Below are 20,578 nucleotides of genomic sequence, written 5' to 3' on the forward strand. Positions count from 1 at the left end.
GAAGGAGAGGGAAACGCTTTTTCAAGACAAAAGACAACTGGGTAGTGCAGAGAAAGATGGGAGAGTATGGAGGTCATTTAGGAACTGTGGACCCTCCAAGGGCCCTCAAACATTTTACAGTCCAAGATTCAGTGAATGTGCCGCCCAAGTGAGTGCTTACAGTCCAAGATTCAGCAGCAACCTTCAGATGAGACCATGGAACTGTGTAGGTGATCGCTGGGACACGATACTGTTCAGATATTTTAAAGGGCTGACAAGAAGAACAACTGCATTTTGTGAGAGAAAAGGACCAATCAAGACCAGGTCAATGAGTTGAAATTGTAGGAACATAGATTTTTGTTTTAATTTATTATTTTTATTATTTTAAGATTATTTTAGAGAGAAACCAAGTGAGCAAGGGGAGGGGCAGAGGGAGAGAGAGAAACTTTAGTAGACTCCGCACTGAGCACGGAGCCCGCACAGGGCGGATCTCACCACCCTGAAATCATGAATTGAGGTGAAGCCAAGATTGGGACTCTTAACCGACTGCACCACCCAGGGGTCCCTGTTACTTTTTAAGTCATCTCTACACCCAACATGGGGCTCGAACCTACAACTTTGAGAAAAAGCGTTGCATGCTCCACCCACTGAGCCAGCCAGCTGCCCCAGATTTTTGCTTTAATTGAAAGAACTTTCAGAATTAGAACTCTCTGAAAGGAGGGAACTGTTCTCTAAATTAGTAAGCTCCCTGCCATGTAAATGGTTAGAAGCAGAGGGCTGTCAAAGAAGGAATGTTTCCATGTTACAAGAGGTTAGACTGTGGTTGCCCAAAATGACACATTCAGTTACCGTTTACTGGTCTCCGCTCTCTTCTCAGTGACCACATCTGCAATTATTTGTTTACATATCTGCCAAGAACTGTGTGTATTTTTCATTTTTTCCTTGTGCTTTTATTTACTTATTTATTTTGCGAGAGCTCAAGCGGGGGGGAGGAGCAGAGGGAGAGGGAGAGAAGCTTACGCAGACTGCACGCTCAGCAGGGAGCCTGACGTGGGGCTCCCCCTCACCACCCTGAGATCATGACCTGAGCTGAAATCTAGAGTTGGACGCTCAGCCGACTAAGCCACCCAGGCGCCCCCTTTCCTTTGCTTTTAACACAATGCCTGACACATTCTTGGTGTTTGTTGAATGAATTCACTGGGAAAAGTATGACGTTCTTAGAAATCAAAACTGCTCTGAAGAGGAAATGCAGGTGACAGATCACGGTCAGCCACCAGGCAAGGTAGCTAACTTTTCCTTTGCTCTCCTGTGGTCGTGCCATATGGTCATAGTCTTATTAACGGAAGAAAATAAAAACTCATCCTAAGTTAACTTGCTGTAATATACGATGATTTGGAAGGATAGCATATTGACCTTCCTAATGCTATTTAAAAAAATCTGTTGAGATATAGTAAGGACGCAGGATTGAATTAGAGAATCTTGATCCTACTCTCAGCTCTGCTTCTAACTAGCTCACTAATGTGCCTTGGATCAGACTTCTCCAGGCACTGGTTTCTTCATCTGAAAATAAGAGCTTAACCAGATCATCCATAAGGTCTATGCTGGCATTAATATTTTCCAACTCTGGGCCTCTTTGCTTTTTTTTTTTTTTTTTAAGATTTTCATTATTTATTTATTTGAGAGAGAGAGAGCGTGTGCACAAGCAGGGGGAGGCGTAGAGGGAAAAGGAGACAGAGAATCTCAAGCAGACTCCCGGCTGAGTGCAAAGCCCGATGTGGGGCTCCATCTCATGACACTGAGATCATGACCTGAGCCGAAATCAGGAGTTGGACGCTTAACCGACTGAACCACCCAGACACCCCTCCTTGGCTTTAGAAAGAGCAACAAGCTTGGAATCGGAAGGATTCCCTTCGAGCCCCAACATCACAGCTCACTGGTTGCCTGGCTAGGCAAAGATCGTTTTGACGAAGAGGCTGGAGAGAGCACTACCAAGGCATCAACACACATGTGGCTCATGGAATTGTGTGGGTTTCCTGGTTTTCCCAGTGATTCTGTTCCCTTCAACCATCTCTTCCTCCAGTCTAGCTCAGAGGCAGCAGAGTGCCTAAAAGCATAGGCTTTGGAGAAAGAGCCAAGTCTGAGTCTTGCCTTTCCCACAGATCACTTGTATGACCCTGGTCAAGGTCCTTACTTTTCTGCGCTGGTACTTAGTTTCCTGATCTGTAAAACAGAGATTTTAATATTGCACAGGGTAAGTATTCTCGGGACTATAGTATTTCATAGGATTGATATCATGAAGATATATGTGTGTAGTAGATTGTTTCCAAAGATAGTCACAACATTATCTCCCATCCCACATACTCTTTTGCAACGTGACCAAGAAATAGAGTCTGTCTTGTCTTCCCCTTGAATCTGGCCCAATGGCCTGTTTTAACAATCTAATGTGGTGGAAATGATGCTCTGTAACTTCCAAGGCTGGGCCCTAAACATCTGCAAGTTCTACCTTGACCTCTTAAGGAAGCCAGTGGTATCATGAGGAAGCCCAAGCAGCCACGGAGAGACCCTCACATGGAGGAGTGATGAACCCCTAGGCCCACATCCCAGCTGAACTTCCAATCTGTGGGCCAGCATCAACTGCCAGCCATCCCAGCTCCTTAGTTGACACCACAGGAAGCAGGAGAACCCAGCCAAGCCACAGATTTGTGAGATCATGAGAAATGATGATTATTGTGTTAAGTTGCTAAGTTTTGAGGTTTTTAATGCATCAATAAGGAAGGGAAACCAAGTGCTTAACAGTACCTTGCCCGTAGTAAGTGCTGTAAGGAGGTAAATGGAGGGAACGGTAACGGTGAAGGAGTGTTGTGAAAGGGTTAGAGGTCAAGGAAAAACTAACAGGGGTATGGGGCAAGCTGTATGAAGATGTTAAAGGTCCTCTAGCCCAAAAATGTGCTCTGCAATCCTCCTGAGCTCCCCATCCCCAGGGCTCTCCCACTTCTTCAAGACAGCACCAGCTGATACAGGAAGTGGCCATTTTGAGTAACTCCATTAGGAAGTCCTTCCTTATATTGAACTTTTCTAGCATTTCCATTCATTGGTCTTAGTTCTGAATTCTGGGGTCCTATAAAACAAATTTCTTTTGGAAATGACAACTCTTTACATATTTGAAAACTATGACGACTTTGTCCTTCATTCTCCCCTCTTCTCCTACCTAAAGGAAAAATTCTCGAGATTCTCTCCGGTGGGATGGTATGGTGTTCAGACCTCACACCTTCCAGTTTGCTTTTGGTGCCTCTTAACAGGTGGCAGCCAGAATCCACCCATCTTAGATGTCTGACCATGCACTGGGGGAATGAATTAATGAAAGAAGACTGACCATGTGATGAACTGGCCAGGTGGTACATGGAAGTTCACTGTCATCCTCCCTACATTTGTCTTTGAAAATTAAAATAAAAAATTTAAAAAATTTCAGTGACCCCCCCCCAAAAAGAGAGGGGGGTAAATGATACCATGTTTCTATAAAGTTATGGTGCATTTAGGCAGGGAATTTCACGTGCCTTTTGAGGGTTCAGGATCAGGCAAAAGTAAACTCAATGAAGAAAGAAACACTGAGAATCTAGTCTGAAACCTGCAGCTGAGCAGAAGCAGAGGAAGAAAAAGGCAGGCAGAGACTTCTCTAACAAGCCCCCCAGCATCAGGAGCACCTTAGAAGGCAGCCTCTGAGATTTCTGCCCAGAATTCTGTTCAGATTGATGCCCCCGTGACTCAAGTCTTACAGTGATCACTCAATCTCTGACTTCGTGGGCCAAATGTGGGGCTCCGTGTCCATAAACGTGGATCAAGTTCTCACGAAGTGACGGGCCCAGGTCACGGGCGAACCGGGCTCTGAAGTCCACGAGGGGACCCTTCCCTGGACCGGGACGTCGGGGATCGGGTGGGAGAACCGCCCAAGACTTTACCTAGTTGGCACTTCCTTGGCTAAAAAAAGGGGGGGGTGAACTAGGTCCCTGTTCCCGTAGTGGAGCGACTCCGCCAGTCCCCAAACCGCCTCGACCCCCTACGAACCCGAGACACCGAGATGCCGAGACCACTTTCCCAGTTCCTAGAGGGACCGCTATGGCCCCGTTAGACTCCCCCGGGGGCGGGGCTCTGACGCACTTCCGACTGCGCCGGCAGCGGGGTGCATCGAGGTGTCCGAGCGCTTCGAGCGGTTTCAAATCCGGTGCGTCTCTCGATTTCTGGTTCGCGTGGCGGGCGAGAGAGGGAGCCTTGGCCGAAAGGGTTCGGGGAGGAGAACCCCCGCAGACCGGTCCCGGGAGGTCTTCAGGGAGGAGCCCCGCGCTTCTGCCCAGCCCCAGGTAATGGAGGCGCTTGCTCCCGGGAAAGCCTTTTCCTCCCCGCCTCGGGGGGTTTCACAAATGAAACTGCCTCATTCTTGTTTCAGAGCAGTTTTTCTGTGCGCTCTCTGAGCCGAGCCGTCTGTCAGTCGGACCTGGGTTGCCTTCTCTATTTCCCCGGCTCTCAACAGAAAGTCCGAACTCAGGGCTAATTGATGAGGGCTAATTGATGAGAACACGCCTGAGGGGCCTGGGGACCTGCTCTGGGAAACCGAGCCTCATTAGAAGTCCCGGGTCGCGGCTGATCCAAAGGAGGGAATAGTACCGTTGGGCTTTGTTAAGGTTAGAAAGCATGCACACAACAGGCATCTGCTCGAGTTTGGAAACGCATTTTTATCTTACCATTTATAAATAATTTGTTGAGAGAAAGGTGATCTGGTGGGTGAGGTCCTTGGAAACCTATGTTATAATAGAAACAGTTGAAAAAACTGTGAAGAAGAGAGTTGAGAAGCAAAAAGCAATTGTTTTCAGGGATTGGAAGGCTGCTATGAAGAAAGTAAGTACCGTACAGTAGAATTCTGTGCCTCAGTTACCAAATTTGCCTGCCTAGGAGTTTTCAGGTACACAATGAATGTGTTAAAGACGTTCTAGCGTTAGTTGGTAAGTACCATTCAGTTGTTAGAATCTGTGATAATTTGGCTTATTTATACCCTATCTTGTTCTGTAATGGATTTGGGGCACTTTTATAAAGTAGTATACATTTTGGGAAATGGGCATAAAAGAGGGAAGGAAAAAAAAAAGACTCTGGAAACAGGAACGATTCTCTTCTGGTTATAGTAGACTGTGAACTTATAAGCCTCTTGTGCTAAACATTCTAGGTAACCTAAAGAAGGTAGTTCACTGTGGTTGAAGACAATGGGACTTAGTAATGAAGCCTCTTGTTTTCTATCCACATGCTTTGATTTTATAAATACTTTATTAAGAAAACTTCAGAAGCCTGGGCGCCTGGCTGGCTTAGTTGATAAAACATGCAACTCTTGATCTCAAGATCATGAATTCAAGCCCCACATTGGGCATAGAGCTTACAATCAATTAGTCCATAAATTTTAAGAAAGAGAGAGAGAAAGAAAGAAAGAAGAAAGAAAAGAAAGAAAGAAAAAATCAGAAGCCAAGACCTGGAGGGCATTCCTAAGTGAACCTTTAGGCAAACTCAGCATGACCAAATGTGAAGTAACTGGCTTTGCTCAGCAGGGAAAAATCAAGACAGAGCATTATCGGATTTTTAAGAAATCTTTGCCAGTCTGATAGGTGGAAACATTTCATTGTAGCTTTAATTCTCATATCTTTTATTATAACTAAGGTTAAGTGTCTTTTTGTGTATTTGTTATTAAGCTGAGATTTGACAGACAAATAGAAATCTGCCCTGAGAACTGAGCGTTGATGGGGCATAGGGAATGAGCAGGAGAGTGATGAGACGGTATGAGGAGGCAGAGGCCTGATTGTGACTTTTGTGTGCCAAACAGAGAAATTAATAAAATGCTTATGTGCAGATTTGTATGCTAAACCTCTGCTGATACTAGACTTACAATGTGTGAAACTTTGATTTTTCAGAGGAGGGAACTTCAGGAGCTAAGGGCAGGCCGCCCCAAGATGGGACACTTCAGCATGAGAAGTATTTTGAGTTAAACGCAGTTGAAACCCAGCAGATGCAGGAAAGGCTCTTTACGGTTCCCCTTAAGTGCCTGCCTGTACCAGAAAGAGAGCTATTCAGGAGATTCCTCTTTACCTAAAAAACCTGCATAATCGGGCACCCTTTGTTTTGCAAACATCTCCTCTCACCTTCCTGCTAGTGATCTTCCTCATCTTAGTATCCTCAGACCCCTCTCCTTAGCTCAGGTTGTTATATAAGCCTCCCTGTTTCCTCACTGCCTTCAGAATTTCACATCTTTGTGGTTCCCTGTATATACAAAGCTAAATTTGATTTTCTCCTGTTGATTTTTTTTTTAAGGTAAGCTGTATGCCAAATGTGGGGCTCAGAACCCCGAGATTAAGAGTCACATGCTCTTCTGGGCGCCTGGGTAGCGCAGTCGTTAGGCGTCTGCCTTCGGCTCAGGGCGTGATCCTGGCGTTCCGGGATCGAGTCCCACATCAGGCTCCTCGGCTGGGAGCCTGCTTCTTCCTCTCCCTCTCCCCTGCTGTGTTCCCTCTCTTGCTGGCTGTCTCTCTGTCACATAAATAAATAAAATCTTTAAAAAAAAAAAAAAAAGAGTCACATGCTCTTCTGACTGAGCCACCCAGGTGCCCCCCATCTTTTTTTTTTTTAAGATTTTATTTATTTATTTGACAGAGAGAGAGACAGCCAGCGAGAGAGGGAACACAAGCCGGGGGAGTGGGAGAGGAAGAAGGAAGCAGGCTCCCAGTGGAGGAGCCTGATGCGGGGCTTGATCCCAGAATGCCAGGATCACGCCCTGAGCCGAAGGCAGACACTTAACGACTGAGCCACCCAGGTGCCCCCCCCCTTTTTTTAATAAAAAACTAAATCAGTGAACTTCTGCTGGTAGCCTTTGAGCCTTGGAGTTGCCAAACTGGAAAATGGCTCATGTGACTTCAAAGGGGGACCAGATTGTCATAACACCGTCAACTAGTTGCAAGTGTTTGATAAAAGTAAAAGTAAGTGTTCTGTTATGTTTGCAATGGATCTTTTAGAAACTTTATTTCATTAAGCCAATATTCTGATAACTGTTGGGTGAGAGTCAGAAATTGTTCCTAGAGACAAAGCAGGCACCTTTTTAAAAAAATAATCGTAAAAGAAAAAGGCTTCATAACTTTTTAAAAATATCTGATGAACTCTAAGAATGGTCTGCTTCCACATCATAAGTATTGAAGCTAACAGCTAATGTATTTCTCTTTACTACCACTCCGTAATAGCATTTATCAAAGCTGCTTTGCCCCCCACTTCCCCATATTTTTTAATTTAAATGTTTTATTATACTTTATTATTTTTTAAAGATTTTATTTTATTTTTTTAAGATTTAATTATTTATGGGGCGCCTGGGTGGCACAGCAGTTAAGCGTCTGCCTTCAGCTCAGGGCGTGATCCCAGTGTTTTGGGATCGAGCCCCACATCAGGCTCCTCCGCTATGAGCCTGCTTCTTCCTCTCCCACTCCCCCTGCGTGTGTTCCCTCTCTCGCTGGCTGTCTCTATCTGTGTTAAATAAATAAAATAAAATCTTAAAAAAAAAAAAAGATTTAATTATTTATTTTAGAAAGAGAGAGCACACACACATGGGGAGGGGCAGAAGGGGAGGGAGAGAATCTCAAACAGATTCCCTGCTGAGTGCAGAACCTGAGAGCTCAATTGCACAGCCCTGAGATCATGACCTGGGCCAAGATCAAGAGTTGGCTGCTTTTTTTTTTTTTAAAGATTTTATTTATTTATTTGACAGAGATAGAGACAGCCAGCGAGAGAGGGAACACACGCAGGGAGAGTGGGAGAGGAAGAAGCAGGCTCACAGCAGAGGAGCCTGATGTGGGGCTCGATCCCATAACGCCGGGATCACGCCCTGAGCTGAAGGCAGACGCTTAACTGCTGTGCCACCCAGGCGCCCCAAGAGTTGGCTGCTTAACTGAGTGAGTCACCCAGGTGCCCCCAAAGATTTTTTTTTTTTAAGTAATCTGTGTACACAATGTGGTCCTCGAACTCTCAACCCTGAAATCAAGAGTTGCATGCACTGCTGACTGAACCAGCCAGGCGCCCCTTAAATGTTTTAGTTCAGAATAGATTTCTAGGAAAGCTCAAGGGTAGTACAGAATTCCCATATGCCTCTTCTCCAGTTACTGTTAACTGCTTACATTACTGTGTGCATTTGTCACAACCAAGGAACCAACAGTGGTACATTACTATTAACTAAGCTCCACAATTTATTTGAATTTCACTAGTTTTTCCCTAATATCCTTTTTCCCTTCCAGGATCCCATCTAGGGTACCACATTATATTCGTCTTCAAGTCCACTTAGTGTTCCCTGGTCAGTGACAATTTCTCAGGTTTTCCTTGTTTTTAATGACCTTGATAGTTTTGAGAAGTACAGGTTAGGTATTCTCTAGAACGTCCCTCAATCTGGGTGTGGAAGAGGAAGGCCACAGATGTAATGTGCCTTTGTCATCATTATCATTAACCACGGTAATGTTAACCTTGGTGACCCGGCCGAGCTAGTGTTTGTCAGATTTCTGCACCGTAGTGCTTCCCTTCGACCCTTTTCCCTACTCTCCTTGTGGAAGTGAGTCCCTAAGTGCGGCCCACACGTCTGAGGTAGGGAGTGAAGTCCACCTTCTTGACAGAGGGGTATCTGCGTAAATAAGTTGGCATAATTCTGGATGGGAGATTTGTCTCTTCTCCTCTGTTTATTCAGTGTCCCCCCCCCTTTTTTTTCACATGGTGTGGACTCAGAAATATTTATTTCACCTTTCGGGTTATGACTCAGTACTGTATTATTTTGTAGCGCACGTTGTTTCAGCTGTGATCATTGAACTGTTTGTCACTGCAGGACGCTCCAGGCTCATTTTGTATGCTCCCCAACCGAGAATCGACCATTTCTCCATTTTCTAGTAATTGTTATTGGAGAATGATATTTAGAAACCAAGATCTGGGCTCTGGGTGTGCTGATGGTGGGATGTCATTGCTTCTCAACCTTCACAGCAGACAGCTAGGAGATAAATGTCTGTACACTAATTCACGTGCACACACTTAGCTAATTCTGTATCCGCCTGCGTCTGGAGTAAAATAAGCATGAGTTTATGCTGCCATATTTGTTTAGCTTAAATTTGTACTGATATTTTTTTAAAGCCTGATTTTACAGTTTTTGCTCCATAAGGAGCCCCAAAGGTCCATATATCACATTCATTCTTTCCACAGATATTTGAGCCCCTGCAAAATACCAGGCATATTGTAGATACTTGGAAATAGCAGTGAAGAAAACAGATGAAAGCCCCTGCCCTCAAGAGTTGATGTACAGGAAAGAAACAGTTGGGGGGGTTTTTTGCTTGTTTGTTTGGGGTTTTTTTTGTTTGGTTGGTTTTGTTTTTTAAAGGGAAAGGGCACATGGCTGGCTCAGTCAGAAGACTTTGGGACTCTTGATCTTGGATCTGTGGCTTCAAGCTCATGTTAGGTGTAGAGATTACTTAAAAAAAACAATAAAATCTTAAAATTTTTTTTAATGAGAAAGAAAGGTAAAATATATAGAGATAAGTGATGTGGAGAAAAGAGTAGATTAGGAGCATAAGGAGTTCTGGGGTGAGGGAGGGGTGTGTGGTTTAAAAGACGGCGGCCGGGCAAGAGCATAGAGTACAGACCAGCCGTGTAGAGTCTGGAGGAAGCATTAGGCAGAGGGATAGCAGGGAACAGTGCGCTTGGGGTGGAATGAACGAGAGAGAGGTAGGAGATGAAATCAGAGACAACAGGGCTGAGACTTTGTGAGACCTTGTCCACCATTGTGATGACCTTGCCTTTTCCTCTGAGACACCGCCTTCAAAGGTATGAGGAGAGGAATGCTGTGATCTGACTTGTATTTTAACCGGATCACTCTGGCTGCCTGTTGGCAATAGACCGAGAGCCAAGGAAGCACTCAGAAGGCTCTTGCAGTACACGGGCCAAGAGGTGAGGGGCTGGGGTGGCAGTGTTGGAGGTGGTGAGAAGTGGTCGAACATTGGGTTTTTTGGCTGTAGAGCTCACAGGATTTGCTTACAAATTACATGTAGAATGTGAAGGAGGAGTCTGGGATAGCTAGGTTTTTGGGTCCAAGAAAACAGAATGATGGAGTTGCTGTAAACTGAGGTGAATAGCTGCGGGGGAAATGATGGGGACTGCGGTTTGGGGCATGTTAACCTTGAGGTGCCATTGGACGTGCTGGTGGCGACATCACGTAGTTGGTCGTCTGAGTCTAGAGTTCAGAAGAGAAGTCCAGGCTGGAGATAAGTTGGCGGTTGGGAGTATAGAGATGGTAATTCAAGCCGTGTGACTGGATGAATCTCCACGGAGAACGGACGCAGCAAGGATGAAGGGCGCCCGCACTTGGCCCTGCTCTCATTTGTGGTTTTGCAAACACATGAATATGAGCCGTGGGCAGCATCTAAGGGAAACTTTTTCTTCTTAAGGTTTTCTTTTTTCGAGTAACCTTTACACCAACGTGGGGCTCAAACCTAGAGATCAGGAGTCACACACTCTACCAGCTGAGCCGGCCAAGCTCCCCAACTTTTTCTGTAGCTGTCCCTGGGTACATGTTTTGCACAGGCAGTTATGTGATCTGTGGGTTCGGATATGCCCTTCTGGGAGCAGGTCCACTCCCTGTTGAATGCCACCTGTGTTACTACGTAACTCCTCGTGTCTTGCTGACTTTCCCAGGCTTGATCCCAGAAACTGAGCAGCACAGACGGATTCCAGTGTCTTTCCTGTTGCAGAGATGCCCTTCTCTGGGTGGAGTGTGAAATTTTGTAACCAGTTACGAAAAAGTATTCCAGCACTGGGGAGACCTACTTCAGAGCATTTCAACTGAATGCCCCCGGCACCACTACATCTGTTATTTTGAGGTTATTTTAGCCTTGAGTGCTAGCGCCTTTATTTTAGGAAACGAGACAGTGTGCTCCTGTCCCGGCTCAGTTTTCAAGTTATCGTGAACTTGGGCGCTCCGGCAGCGGGTTGGGTGTGCAGGGCAGCATGAGGGAGTGGGCGGTGCTGATTCGGGTCCACCCTGTCAGGACACCTGTTGACATCTCATGGGATGCTTCAGAGTGGGGGCGGGCTGGAGGGGCGTCCCAAGTACTGGCATCCCTAGAATTCTGAACTAATAGCAGCTGGTAATTACTGCATTTCTCATAAAAGATTACATATTGAGGTTCTAGTCCTAGAATCCCATTTCAGTTATTTTCTTAAATTACCAGAATTGGCCACAAAAATAAGTGAAGGAGAACATTCATATAAAATAGATGTTTTTACTGTGTGTTTACTAAATGTGTGAAACTAAATAATACAAACGCTGGAACATGTACATTTGTGGCGGGGGGCTCTGCGTGGTCTTTGTCGTTTTCTCGGGGTTGTTCTGTTTTATTTTTGAAGACCATGAAGTTTGGGCATTAGTGGTAAACCCATTCTGTTTGGCTTTGAAGATATTCTGATTTTCTGATATAAAAGCAACAATACCCATTACAGAAAATTTGGGAAATGAAAAAAAGAATTTAAAACACTGCAGTCCTCTATAACCCAGCAGTATCACCGTTTGTGTTGTATCCTTTCCTTGGCTGTGAGTTTGGGGCCATATGTGAGACTTGGTATTCAGGTAATACAGCCAGATCTGTGAGAACCACATGAGCATTCGCAAGGGTTTTTTTTCATTTTTATTTTTTTCATACTCAAGTTTTTAAATGCCTTAGATTTAGATTATCTGTGACTCCTATTTTCTCATCTTCCGTAAGCCGTTTGTGCCTCCTTTTTATGGTCTCTACCCTTGTTATCAACATAGGTTCACGTAACGTAAACCGCATAGGCTTTTATCTGTTTGGCTCTTTGTCGAGACTTCCGCTGGAGTTTTCCTGCTCTCAGTTATCCACACTCAGAGTGGGACATCTATGTGACGTGACAGGTGTTGCTTACAGTTTGGAAACATGCTCGGGAAGGCCACTCACAAGCATGGAAGGTTAATTTATGCAGGTTTCTTTCAGGGTGATTTAACGAATGCTGATAATTATAGTCTGATTCTGACGTCTCTTTACTCGTTTATTTTCCATCTCCCACAAACTTGAAAGCTCCGTGGGGGCGGGAGTGCATCTGGCTTGCTCATCACTGCACTCCCAGTTCCAAGCCCATGACAGGTATTCAAGTAAATGTTGAGTGAATGGACTTCACTTTTTTGGTAAATGAAGAAAATAGAAGTAATTTATATTTACTACAGATGTTTTTGGTGTTCTCATGTATCAACTGACCGAAATATTTAGTATTTAATATTTAAAAGAAAAATACTTTTAAGCATTTTGCATTTGTATCATCTACTGTGGTTTAATTTTTTCCCCCTCAGTTCCTTCTCAGCAATAAATATCTCATCAAAATAAATACCTCTGTAAGAATATAGGTGACACCTAATCGCTGTCATTCCGCTTGTCTTTCTGTGAAACCTAAAGGTGAAGGACATTTAAAAACTTGCGTGTGCCCTACTTAAAAGTGGGTCAGGTGAAGCTCAAAATTACATCATTGGGGCATCTGGGTGGCTCAGTCAGTTAAATGTCCGGCTCTTGGTTTCAGCTCAGTTTATGACCTCAGGGTCATGGGATCAGCCTGGGTGGGGCTCTGAGCTCAATGCAGAGTCTGCTGGTCTCCCCCTTGCGCCCCACATGCTCACAGTCTGTCTCTCGAATAAATAAATAGGATCATTGAAAAATAGATTTTTAAAATTACATCATTAATTATACTCAATTATTTTAAAATATTCTAGTTAATTCCAACTTTCTAACATGATTCCTGGTTGTGCTGACTAGCCCCATCGTTTAGCTTTTTTTTTTTTTTTTTTTTGGTAAAGTAGGGGGTTTGTTGTGGGGCTTGTTGAACTCGTGACCCCTGAGATCAAGAGTCACGTGCTTTACTGACTGAGCCAACCATGCACCCTTGGCTAGCAAATTTTTCATAGGATTTAGACAGGCTGCATTTGGCCTGTAGATATCCTGTTGAAATCTCAGGAGTTGTAAGATTCTGAAACAGTTTTTGGAGCAAAGTTAATTTAGATTTAATTTTAAAAGTATGCCATTGTGCACTTTTTATTCGAGTGGACACAAAGTAAGGTTAAGTAGGATATCCTGAGCTGACTCCTGAATGATTTTGAACAGTAATTTTTATATGATAGATTTATGATGGCTGTAATATCCACAGTTTCTTGTGCTAAAGGTGTGGCTGTCAAGACCTAAAAAGCATCCTTTCTTTCTTTTTGTAATTTATGGTAACCATATTTTCTCAGGTTTAACGTGTAGCCCTAAAGAACGAGAAACCCAAAGGAACCAATATTTCTGCTCCACAGAGTCCCATCTCTAGTGAGGCTGTTTCTGGAATCTGTGTGATGACCAAGGTTTTGGGCATGGCTGCAGTTCGGGGCTCTCGGCCTCCACGGGAGAGGGGGCCTGTGGTGGTTAAAGATGAGGACGAAGAGGAAGGGCAGAGCCTGCCCAACCTGGAGGTGTTCCGCCAGCGCTTCCGGCAGTTTGGCTACCATGACACACCGGGTCCCCGGGAGGCCCTGAGCCAGCTCCGGGTGCTCTGCTGCGAGTGGCTGAGGCCCGAGATCCACACCAAGGAGCAGATCCTGGAGCTGCTGGTGCTGGAGCAGTTCCTGACCATCCTGCCCCAGGAGCTCCAGGCCTGGGTGCAGGAGCACTGCCCACAGAGCGCTGAAGAGGCCGTCACTCTCCTAGAAGATCTGGAGCAAGAACTGGATGAGCCAGGACAGCAGGTAGGCTGGGAAGACCTTCTGTGCTGTGAGGCTGGGAGTAGAGCACTCTGTGCAAGACCGGGTTTATCCATCCAGTGCGAGGGGCTGAATGGAAGTTTCTGCAGACTTAGATCATGTTTCCTCCTGTTTTTCTTCTCCTGTCCAGTATTGATCTTTAGCTGTGGGAATTGAGTGAGATGGATGTGTTTCTGTTCTTTTCCCTGGCGGTTGTACATTAGGTCTCCTGAGGCTTTCTTTCCTTCCGCAGTTGCCCCTTGAACAGCACAGGGCTAGGGTTGTCAACCCCTCCCCCCCCAGCACACGTGCATTTGAAAATCCCAATATAACTTTTGACTCCCCCAAAGCTTAACTTCTCAGTGGCCTACTGTTGACCAGAAGCCTTACCAGTAACGTAGTCAATTAACACTTATTTTGTATGTTCTGTATGTTATATATCATGTTCTTATAATAAAGTAAGCTAGAGAAAGGAAAACATTAAGAAAGCCATAAAGAAGAGAAAATACATTTACTGTATTGTATGCAGCTTTAAAAAATATGTGTGTCAGTGGACCTGCGTAGTTCAGACCCATGTTCAGGGGTCACCTGTAGTCCTGAGGTGAGCTGTGCACAAACCCCACCATTCCTGATTGTCTCTAGGTCTCATCTCCTCCAAATGAACAGAGGCAGGTGTGGGAGAAGAGGTCCTCTTCAGAAACAGCCAAGTTTCCAAGCAGCACGCAGCCCCAGTCTGTGGAGACCAGTCACAGATGCGAAGGTTGGGAGCCCTTATACATCCAGGAGACTGGGGAAGAGCAGGATTTCACTCCAGAGCTGAGAAAGAGTCATGGTAGGGACTGTCTGTCATGCTGTGTGCTTGGTGCCCCAGGCCTTTGTGGTGGAAGAAACAGAGTAATTCTGATTACTGGTTGTGAGGCAGTCCCCCTAGACCGACTTGCCTGGTCTGGCTGCCTAGGCAGGATGAATGCCTGAGTGCCTTTCCTCCCAAGTGCGTCTCAGCCAGCGTCCTAGCATGGGGACATGACGTACTCTTAAAAGGTTTGTCAGAGTGAGTTTAAAAAAGGGACTGTTTAGGGACACCTGGGTGACTCAGTCGTTTAGGCATCTCGGGTCATGATCCCAGGGTGGTGGGATCGAGCCCCGCATCGGGCTCCCTGATCAGTGGAGAGCCTGCTTCTCCCTCTGCGTGCTGCTCCCCCTGCTTGTGCTCACTCTCTCTCTCTCTCTCTCTCTCTGTCTCTCTGACAAATAAAATCTTAAAAAAAAAAAAAAAATGGTGGGGGGACTGTTCACAGAGGTGTGACAGGTTGAACGAACCAGTGAAAGATGATGCTTGTTCATTTGTTAATGACTGAGTGAAGAACCTGTGAAAATCAGCGTTGGATTATGCAGAAATGGTCCCAGGTAAATTCTTTTCAGCTTCTGCCTCATAAGGTTATTTAAAATTCTTCGCTTCTTAATTGAGTTACTTCTTTCCCACATATAGTTCATGGCAACTTGAAGGAAAGTCTGTACGTGTAGCCGAGTGATTGCTCATCACCGAGAGTGAAAGGGACTTTTATCTGTTGCTGCCGGCGGCAGCGGGAAGAAAGAGATGGTTGAGGGGAGAGAGCGCCAGGGACCAGGGAAGGGGCTGAGAGGAAAGTACCTTGTTGACGGAGGCTTCTGTACTCATTGGGGGGGGGGGGGGGCGACAGGTCTCAGGGAGCCCCTAGTTCAGTGTGGATTTCTCTGACTCCCCTTTCCATGTATGTGGATGGGTTAGATGGACTTTAAGTGTGGCTGCTTAGTGCAGTGCTCTAGAAAAGATAGATGGCTTCAGTCTGGTTTAAGCAGTATTTAGAACTAAAAGAATGGTGGGAAGGTCATTGTAGGTTACATGCTGGGAATCAAACCCTCCTGGGAGGTGAGCACTTTGATTTAAATTAATAACGATCTGGGACTAGCTTGGTCATACGTGGACTGAATGTCCTCTTTTGTTACTTTTATATTCCACTTCTGTGAGAATGTGGATTTCGTGAGTTTGCCACTAGCCTTGTCTCCCTTAATTACCCTTTTATTTTCCTGAATCAACTTTGAGCATTCGGTAATATTTCTTCCTTGTTTCCTTCTGCCTGAGCGCCACCCAGCTCCTTTGCTGCTGTCCCGGGAGGCTTGGTTTTGCCTTCCTGCCCTCCTTATATGAAGTTCTTCTCCTGGCGGCGAAAGCTGTGTACTCTTCCTCGTCATAGCTGCTGCTGAGGGCTGGTGAAGGCCTCGTACCGTAAACTAGATCTACTTGTGTCAGTGTGATGCTGTGACCTCTGAGCGGTACCTGGTCACCATCCATGTCAGCTGACGTTTCTGTCTCTCCTTCAACAGCTTCTCCTTAGAACACAAAACAACTGACCTGCGCTTATTCTGCTTCTCGTTTCAGATCATAACTCGAACACTCAGAATGCGGAATCAACAAATAAGCAGAAAAGTTCTGAAGAATCTCAGGAACTCAAAAGGGCTGATATTCCCATGATTACTGCCAGTAAATGTGAGGCCAGGTTAGAAAGGCAATGGGTAAACCTTGAAAAGGAAAGAGCAGCCAAAACGCCCGTCCTAGACAAAGGTTCCAAGAAAGGCAGAGAATTGATTCCCGCTAAACCTGCCCCAGGGGAGAGGCGTTACATATGTGCCGAGTGTGGAAAAGCCTTTAGCAATAGCTCAAATCTTACCAAACACCGGCGAACACACACTGGGGAGAAACCCTATGTCTGCACCAAATGTGGGAAGGCTTTCAGCCACAGTTCAAACCTCACCCTTCATTACAGAACACACTTGGTGGACCGGCCCTACGACTGTAAGTGTGGGAAAGCCTTTGGTCAGAGCTCAGACCTCCTTAAACATCAGCGAATGCACACTGAAGAGGCGCCTTACCAGTGTAAAGATTGTGGAAAAGCTTTCAGTGGGAAAGGCAGCCTCATCCGACACTATCGGACACACACTGGGGAGAAACCTTACCAGTGTAATGAGTGTGGGAAGAGCTTTAGTCAGCACGCAGGGCTTAGTTCTCACCAGAGGCTCCACACTGGAGAGAAGCCATATAAATGTAAGGAGTGTGGGAAAGCCTTCAACCACAGCTCAAACTTTAATAAACATCACAGAATCCATACGGGGGAGAAGCCCTATTGGTGTAATCACTGTGGAAAAACCTTCTGTAGTAAGTCAAATCTTTCCAAACATCAGAGAGTCCACACTGGGGAGGGAGAAGTGTTTTAACCCATCAAGTGATGCTCTCTGGGTGGCTTTGTTTCTATTAAACTGTAGCCCATGGATGCTAGGGAGAAGCCCAGTAATCGCAATATAAACTCTAGTCGTAGCTTTTGTTTCACTCGACATCAAGGGGTGCCTGAGGAGTGGGTGCTCAGTGGTGGCACAGTGGCAAGGAGGTGCTGGGGGGTGGCGGAGCGCTCCTCACTGGCCAGTCCGCCTGGGGTGCGGTCCCCTCACCACGCGTTGGGTCCCATAAGCCAGGCTGGCACTGCCTTTTGTATAGTTAAACCGAGTATATCCAGTATAATTAAGGAAGAAACACTGAAACTGTTTAACTGTTTTAACACATATTCAAGAAGTACGATTTGTAAAGAATTGAGCCACATTGGGACAATTTCATCTGATTCAGAATAAACTTAGAACATCTTGTAATGATGCTTCAGGACTGTTAAATGGTATGTTGGTTATTGAACACTCTTCTCAAGAGAGGAGACTATTCCTACTGGTTTTAGCTTTGGGGAGATTTGGATTTGGGGTAATGAGAGCTTTTCGTGCTTGTGAGGCGTGTATTGGGGAATTGGGGTACAGCGTATAGCGTAGCTGCATCTTGGTCTACGTAGTGCTTTTTTTCTTCTTTCTGCATATAGAACACATCATGGAAAACATTTGTCAGCCTCGTGTGCATTTTGGTTGTGTATATCCTGTCTCTGCCACACTGTGAGAGTCTGACTCTGAAATTTCCTTTTAAACTCCACAACTCAGTAATACCCAACATGATTCCTTTAAGACCATCCTGTCTGTTCCCTGACTGTAGTCAGGTGAGATCTTTGCATGGTCTCCAAGCAAGAAAAGTTTACTATCCTACAGCAAGGGGGGAGGGCAATGCGTTTGTTAGGCCAGAGGGTTTTGGAGAATTTGGGGCTCGAGGTACTCGAGCATACCTCCCCAGATGTCCCATGCATCAGGATCCCAGTCTTTCCCAATCAGGGCCCAGAATTTGGGGATAAATGACTTGGCAAGTCTTTGCATTTAGCTGTCTCTGCGGTTCTGCCACGCTCAGAATAAACCTGTCCTGGTTTTCAGGCCAGCCTGCTCTTGCTGCAGAAGATGGGGATCTCTTTAATCCCGTCTGTAGGCGACTTTGGCTTTCACAACATGCCCTGAAATGAGAGTTGGCTGAACTAAGCCTATAATTTTCTTTCTTCAAAGCTTGAGAGAGAAACTGCAGTCCCTGTAATTGCCACTGTCCCAATAATGTTTCAAGTTCTAGGACTACTGCAGAAGCTGATGCTTGCCCTTCTGCCTGAACCGCAGCTGTCGTAACTGGTGGGAATCTTCATAATGGCCGTGGTAGAGCATGCCAGAAGTTACCACTACCGCATTCGTTACCGGGCTCCTCTCATTAACCATCAGACCAGCCGGTGACCTGTTCCAGAATCCCATCCTGAGGGCTCGGTTTCTAGGGCCACTTCCAGTACCAACTGTTGCAGTTTGGATTTCCCGTAAGACAGCCTGCGACAAGGGCTTGAGGGCAGATAGTTTATTTAGGGAGATGACTCCAGGAAGCCAGGTGTGAGGGAGCAGGAAAGGAGGGGAGGAAAAAAGCCAGTAATGGGTGCACTGTTGAGCTGGTGGCTTCTGTAGACAACTAGTACTTGAATCTGGGGACCTTCACAGAGCAACATAACGAATGGGAGAAACTGGTATACCTGAGCTCTGCTCCAGTCCCAGTCCCACCTGTGGTTAGGAGGCAGTGCCTCCTTAGCTCCAGGAGAGCGGTTGAGAACCGCTGGTAGACTGGGAAGAAACTCCCCAGGGGGCTTTGAGGCTGTCTTGGCCTGAAGATGCTTGTGGGAACCCTTCCCCCCATATCACCCATATACACATGTTTGCACACATGGAAACAAACGTACAGGACTTAAATTTGGATTCTAGATCACCTTTGGGGCATACTTACACTAAAAAAATTATTCAGTGTTTATCTGAAATTCAAATGTAACTGGGCATCCTGTATCTTGCAGTCCTACCCCTGGCCCTTGGGGGCAGGACTGCTTCCACCCCCTTGGTTTCCCCAAATGTGGCGATCTGATGAATTGAGGGGACTCACACTAGTAACTTGTATATTTGTGGATGAGTTGGCAGCTTTGTGCATCCCAGGAAATATGCTGTGACTTTATAAATTCTAGAATAACCTCTAAGTGCTAGCCTGGAAATCAGGGCCGCAGCTCTTCCCTGGCAGCCCAACTCCAGAATTCTGTCTGGTGGACATCGTCCGCTACTGGGAGATAGATGTGTCTGATCTATCTTGAGACGGGAAATAACACATAGCGTTTCCACATTTCGGTGTAATGGCTTAATTTTACTCCATCTAGTCTATCAATAGTGACTTGCGTATAGTCCAAGTACATGATTCGAAAACATGATTCTAGATGAATAAGCCAATTTTGACTCTTATTACTACATTTGTAGTAATATCAGAGCCAATATATGTTCACACTTCATTTTTTTCAACTTTTTAAATTATAAAATATACAACAAAATTTACCATGTTATACACCTTAAAATATATATAATTTATTAAAGATGTATAAACTTTATACCAAGCTAATAGAAAATATCTCATTTTAGGGGCACCTGGGTGTTTCAGTCGGTTGGGTGTCTGCCTTCAGCTCGGGTCATGATCCCAGGGTTCTGGGATCAAGTCCAGCATTGGGCTCCTTGCTCAGTGGGGAGCCTGCTTCTCCCTCTGCCTGCTGCTCCCCCTGCTTGTGCTCGCTCTCTCCCTGACAAAAATAAAATCTTTTTAAAAATTGAACGAAAGAAATAAAATTTAAAAATAAATGAGCTCACGGCCAGAGTTGTGAAAATTTGAACATCAAAGAGAATATTGGCTGAGGCTGATTGTCATATACTTAGTCTAAAAAGGCAGTCTCCAATGATTAACAAAGAGAAGTTGGTATAGAGTATTCTGAAAGAATGGCCATTGGAAGCTCTTTAAGAATGAGAAGTAATTCTGTTGAGTCTTGTTATTCAAACACATTGGTATTATGGACTACTTTACAATATTGACGAGGACAGAAATTAATAAATACATTGATGAGGAAGTATTTTCTGATTCAAAGGAAATAGTAGTAAAAAGATGCTAAGTTTTGATTTTGAGTTAGACAAAGCTGTGTAAAATATCCAAATACAAATTTAAGTCTCCTTGAGAACTTTATGGTTTCACTAACATGAAAGAATAGCAGATCCCAGAAGGTCCCAAAGTCACTAAAGTTACATTTCTTAGGATCCTGTCAAATCAAAGAATTAACAGGAAAAGTGTACCTAACGTAAAGCTTATCACCGCGGGTGTGAGCTGCAGAATTCTATCAGCAGAAAGAAAAATTTGAACACATGTATGGCTTGAAATGAGGGAAGTGAGCTAAAATATCATTCCCCTTAATTTCAACAAGGACAGTTTCAGTGGAGATAGGGTTGCCAGATTAAATGCAGGATGACCTGTTAAATTTTAATTTTAGGTGAACAATGAATAATTTTTAATAA

At 45.1% G+C, this 20,578-nt stretch overlaps 1 protein-coding gene across 5 annotated transcripts; it reads left to right on the forward strand.

Moving 5' to 3' along the window:
• The first annotated feature begins 3,966 nt into the window (after nucleotides 1-3,966).
• On the forward strand, nucleotides 3,967-17,471 carry ZSCAN21 (zinc finger and SCAN domain containing 21). Of its 5 annotated transcripts, none has more exons than XM_087867592.1 (4): nucleotides 3,967-4,198; nucleotides 13,367-13,795; nucleotides 14,432-14,621; nucleotides 16,209-17,471. In XM_087867592.1, exons 2-4 carry the CDS (start codon nucleotides 13,406-13,408, stop codon nucleotides 17,039-17,041), a joined length of 1,413 nt encoding a protein of 470 aa, XP_087723718.1. In that variant the 5' UTR covers nucleotides 3,967-4,198; nucleotides 13,367-13,405; the 3' UTR covers nucleotides 17,042-17,471. The 5 variants fall into 5 exon arrangements, with proteins under 5 accessions (XP_087723718.1, XP_087723708.1, XP_087723713.1 ...); XM_087867582.1 differs by having other exon boundaries at nucleotides 3,968-4,334; nucleotides 13,307-13,795; XM_087867587.1 differs by having other exon boundaries at nucleotides 3,968-4,198; nucleotides 13,307-13,795.
• Nucleotides 17,472-20,578: the final 3,107 nt, after the last annotated feature.

Source organism: Ursus americanus, chromosome 2 (genome assembly GCF_024610735.1).
Source record: "Ursus americanus isolate L20-20 chromosome 2, mUrsAme1.1.p, whole genome shotgun sequence".
Taxonomy (NCBI): domain Eukaryota; kingdom Metazoa; phylum Chordata; class Mammalia; order Carnivora; family Ursidae; genus Ursus; species Ursus americanus.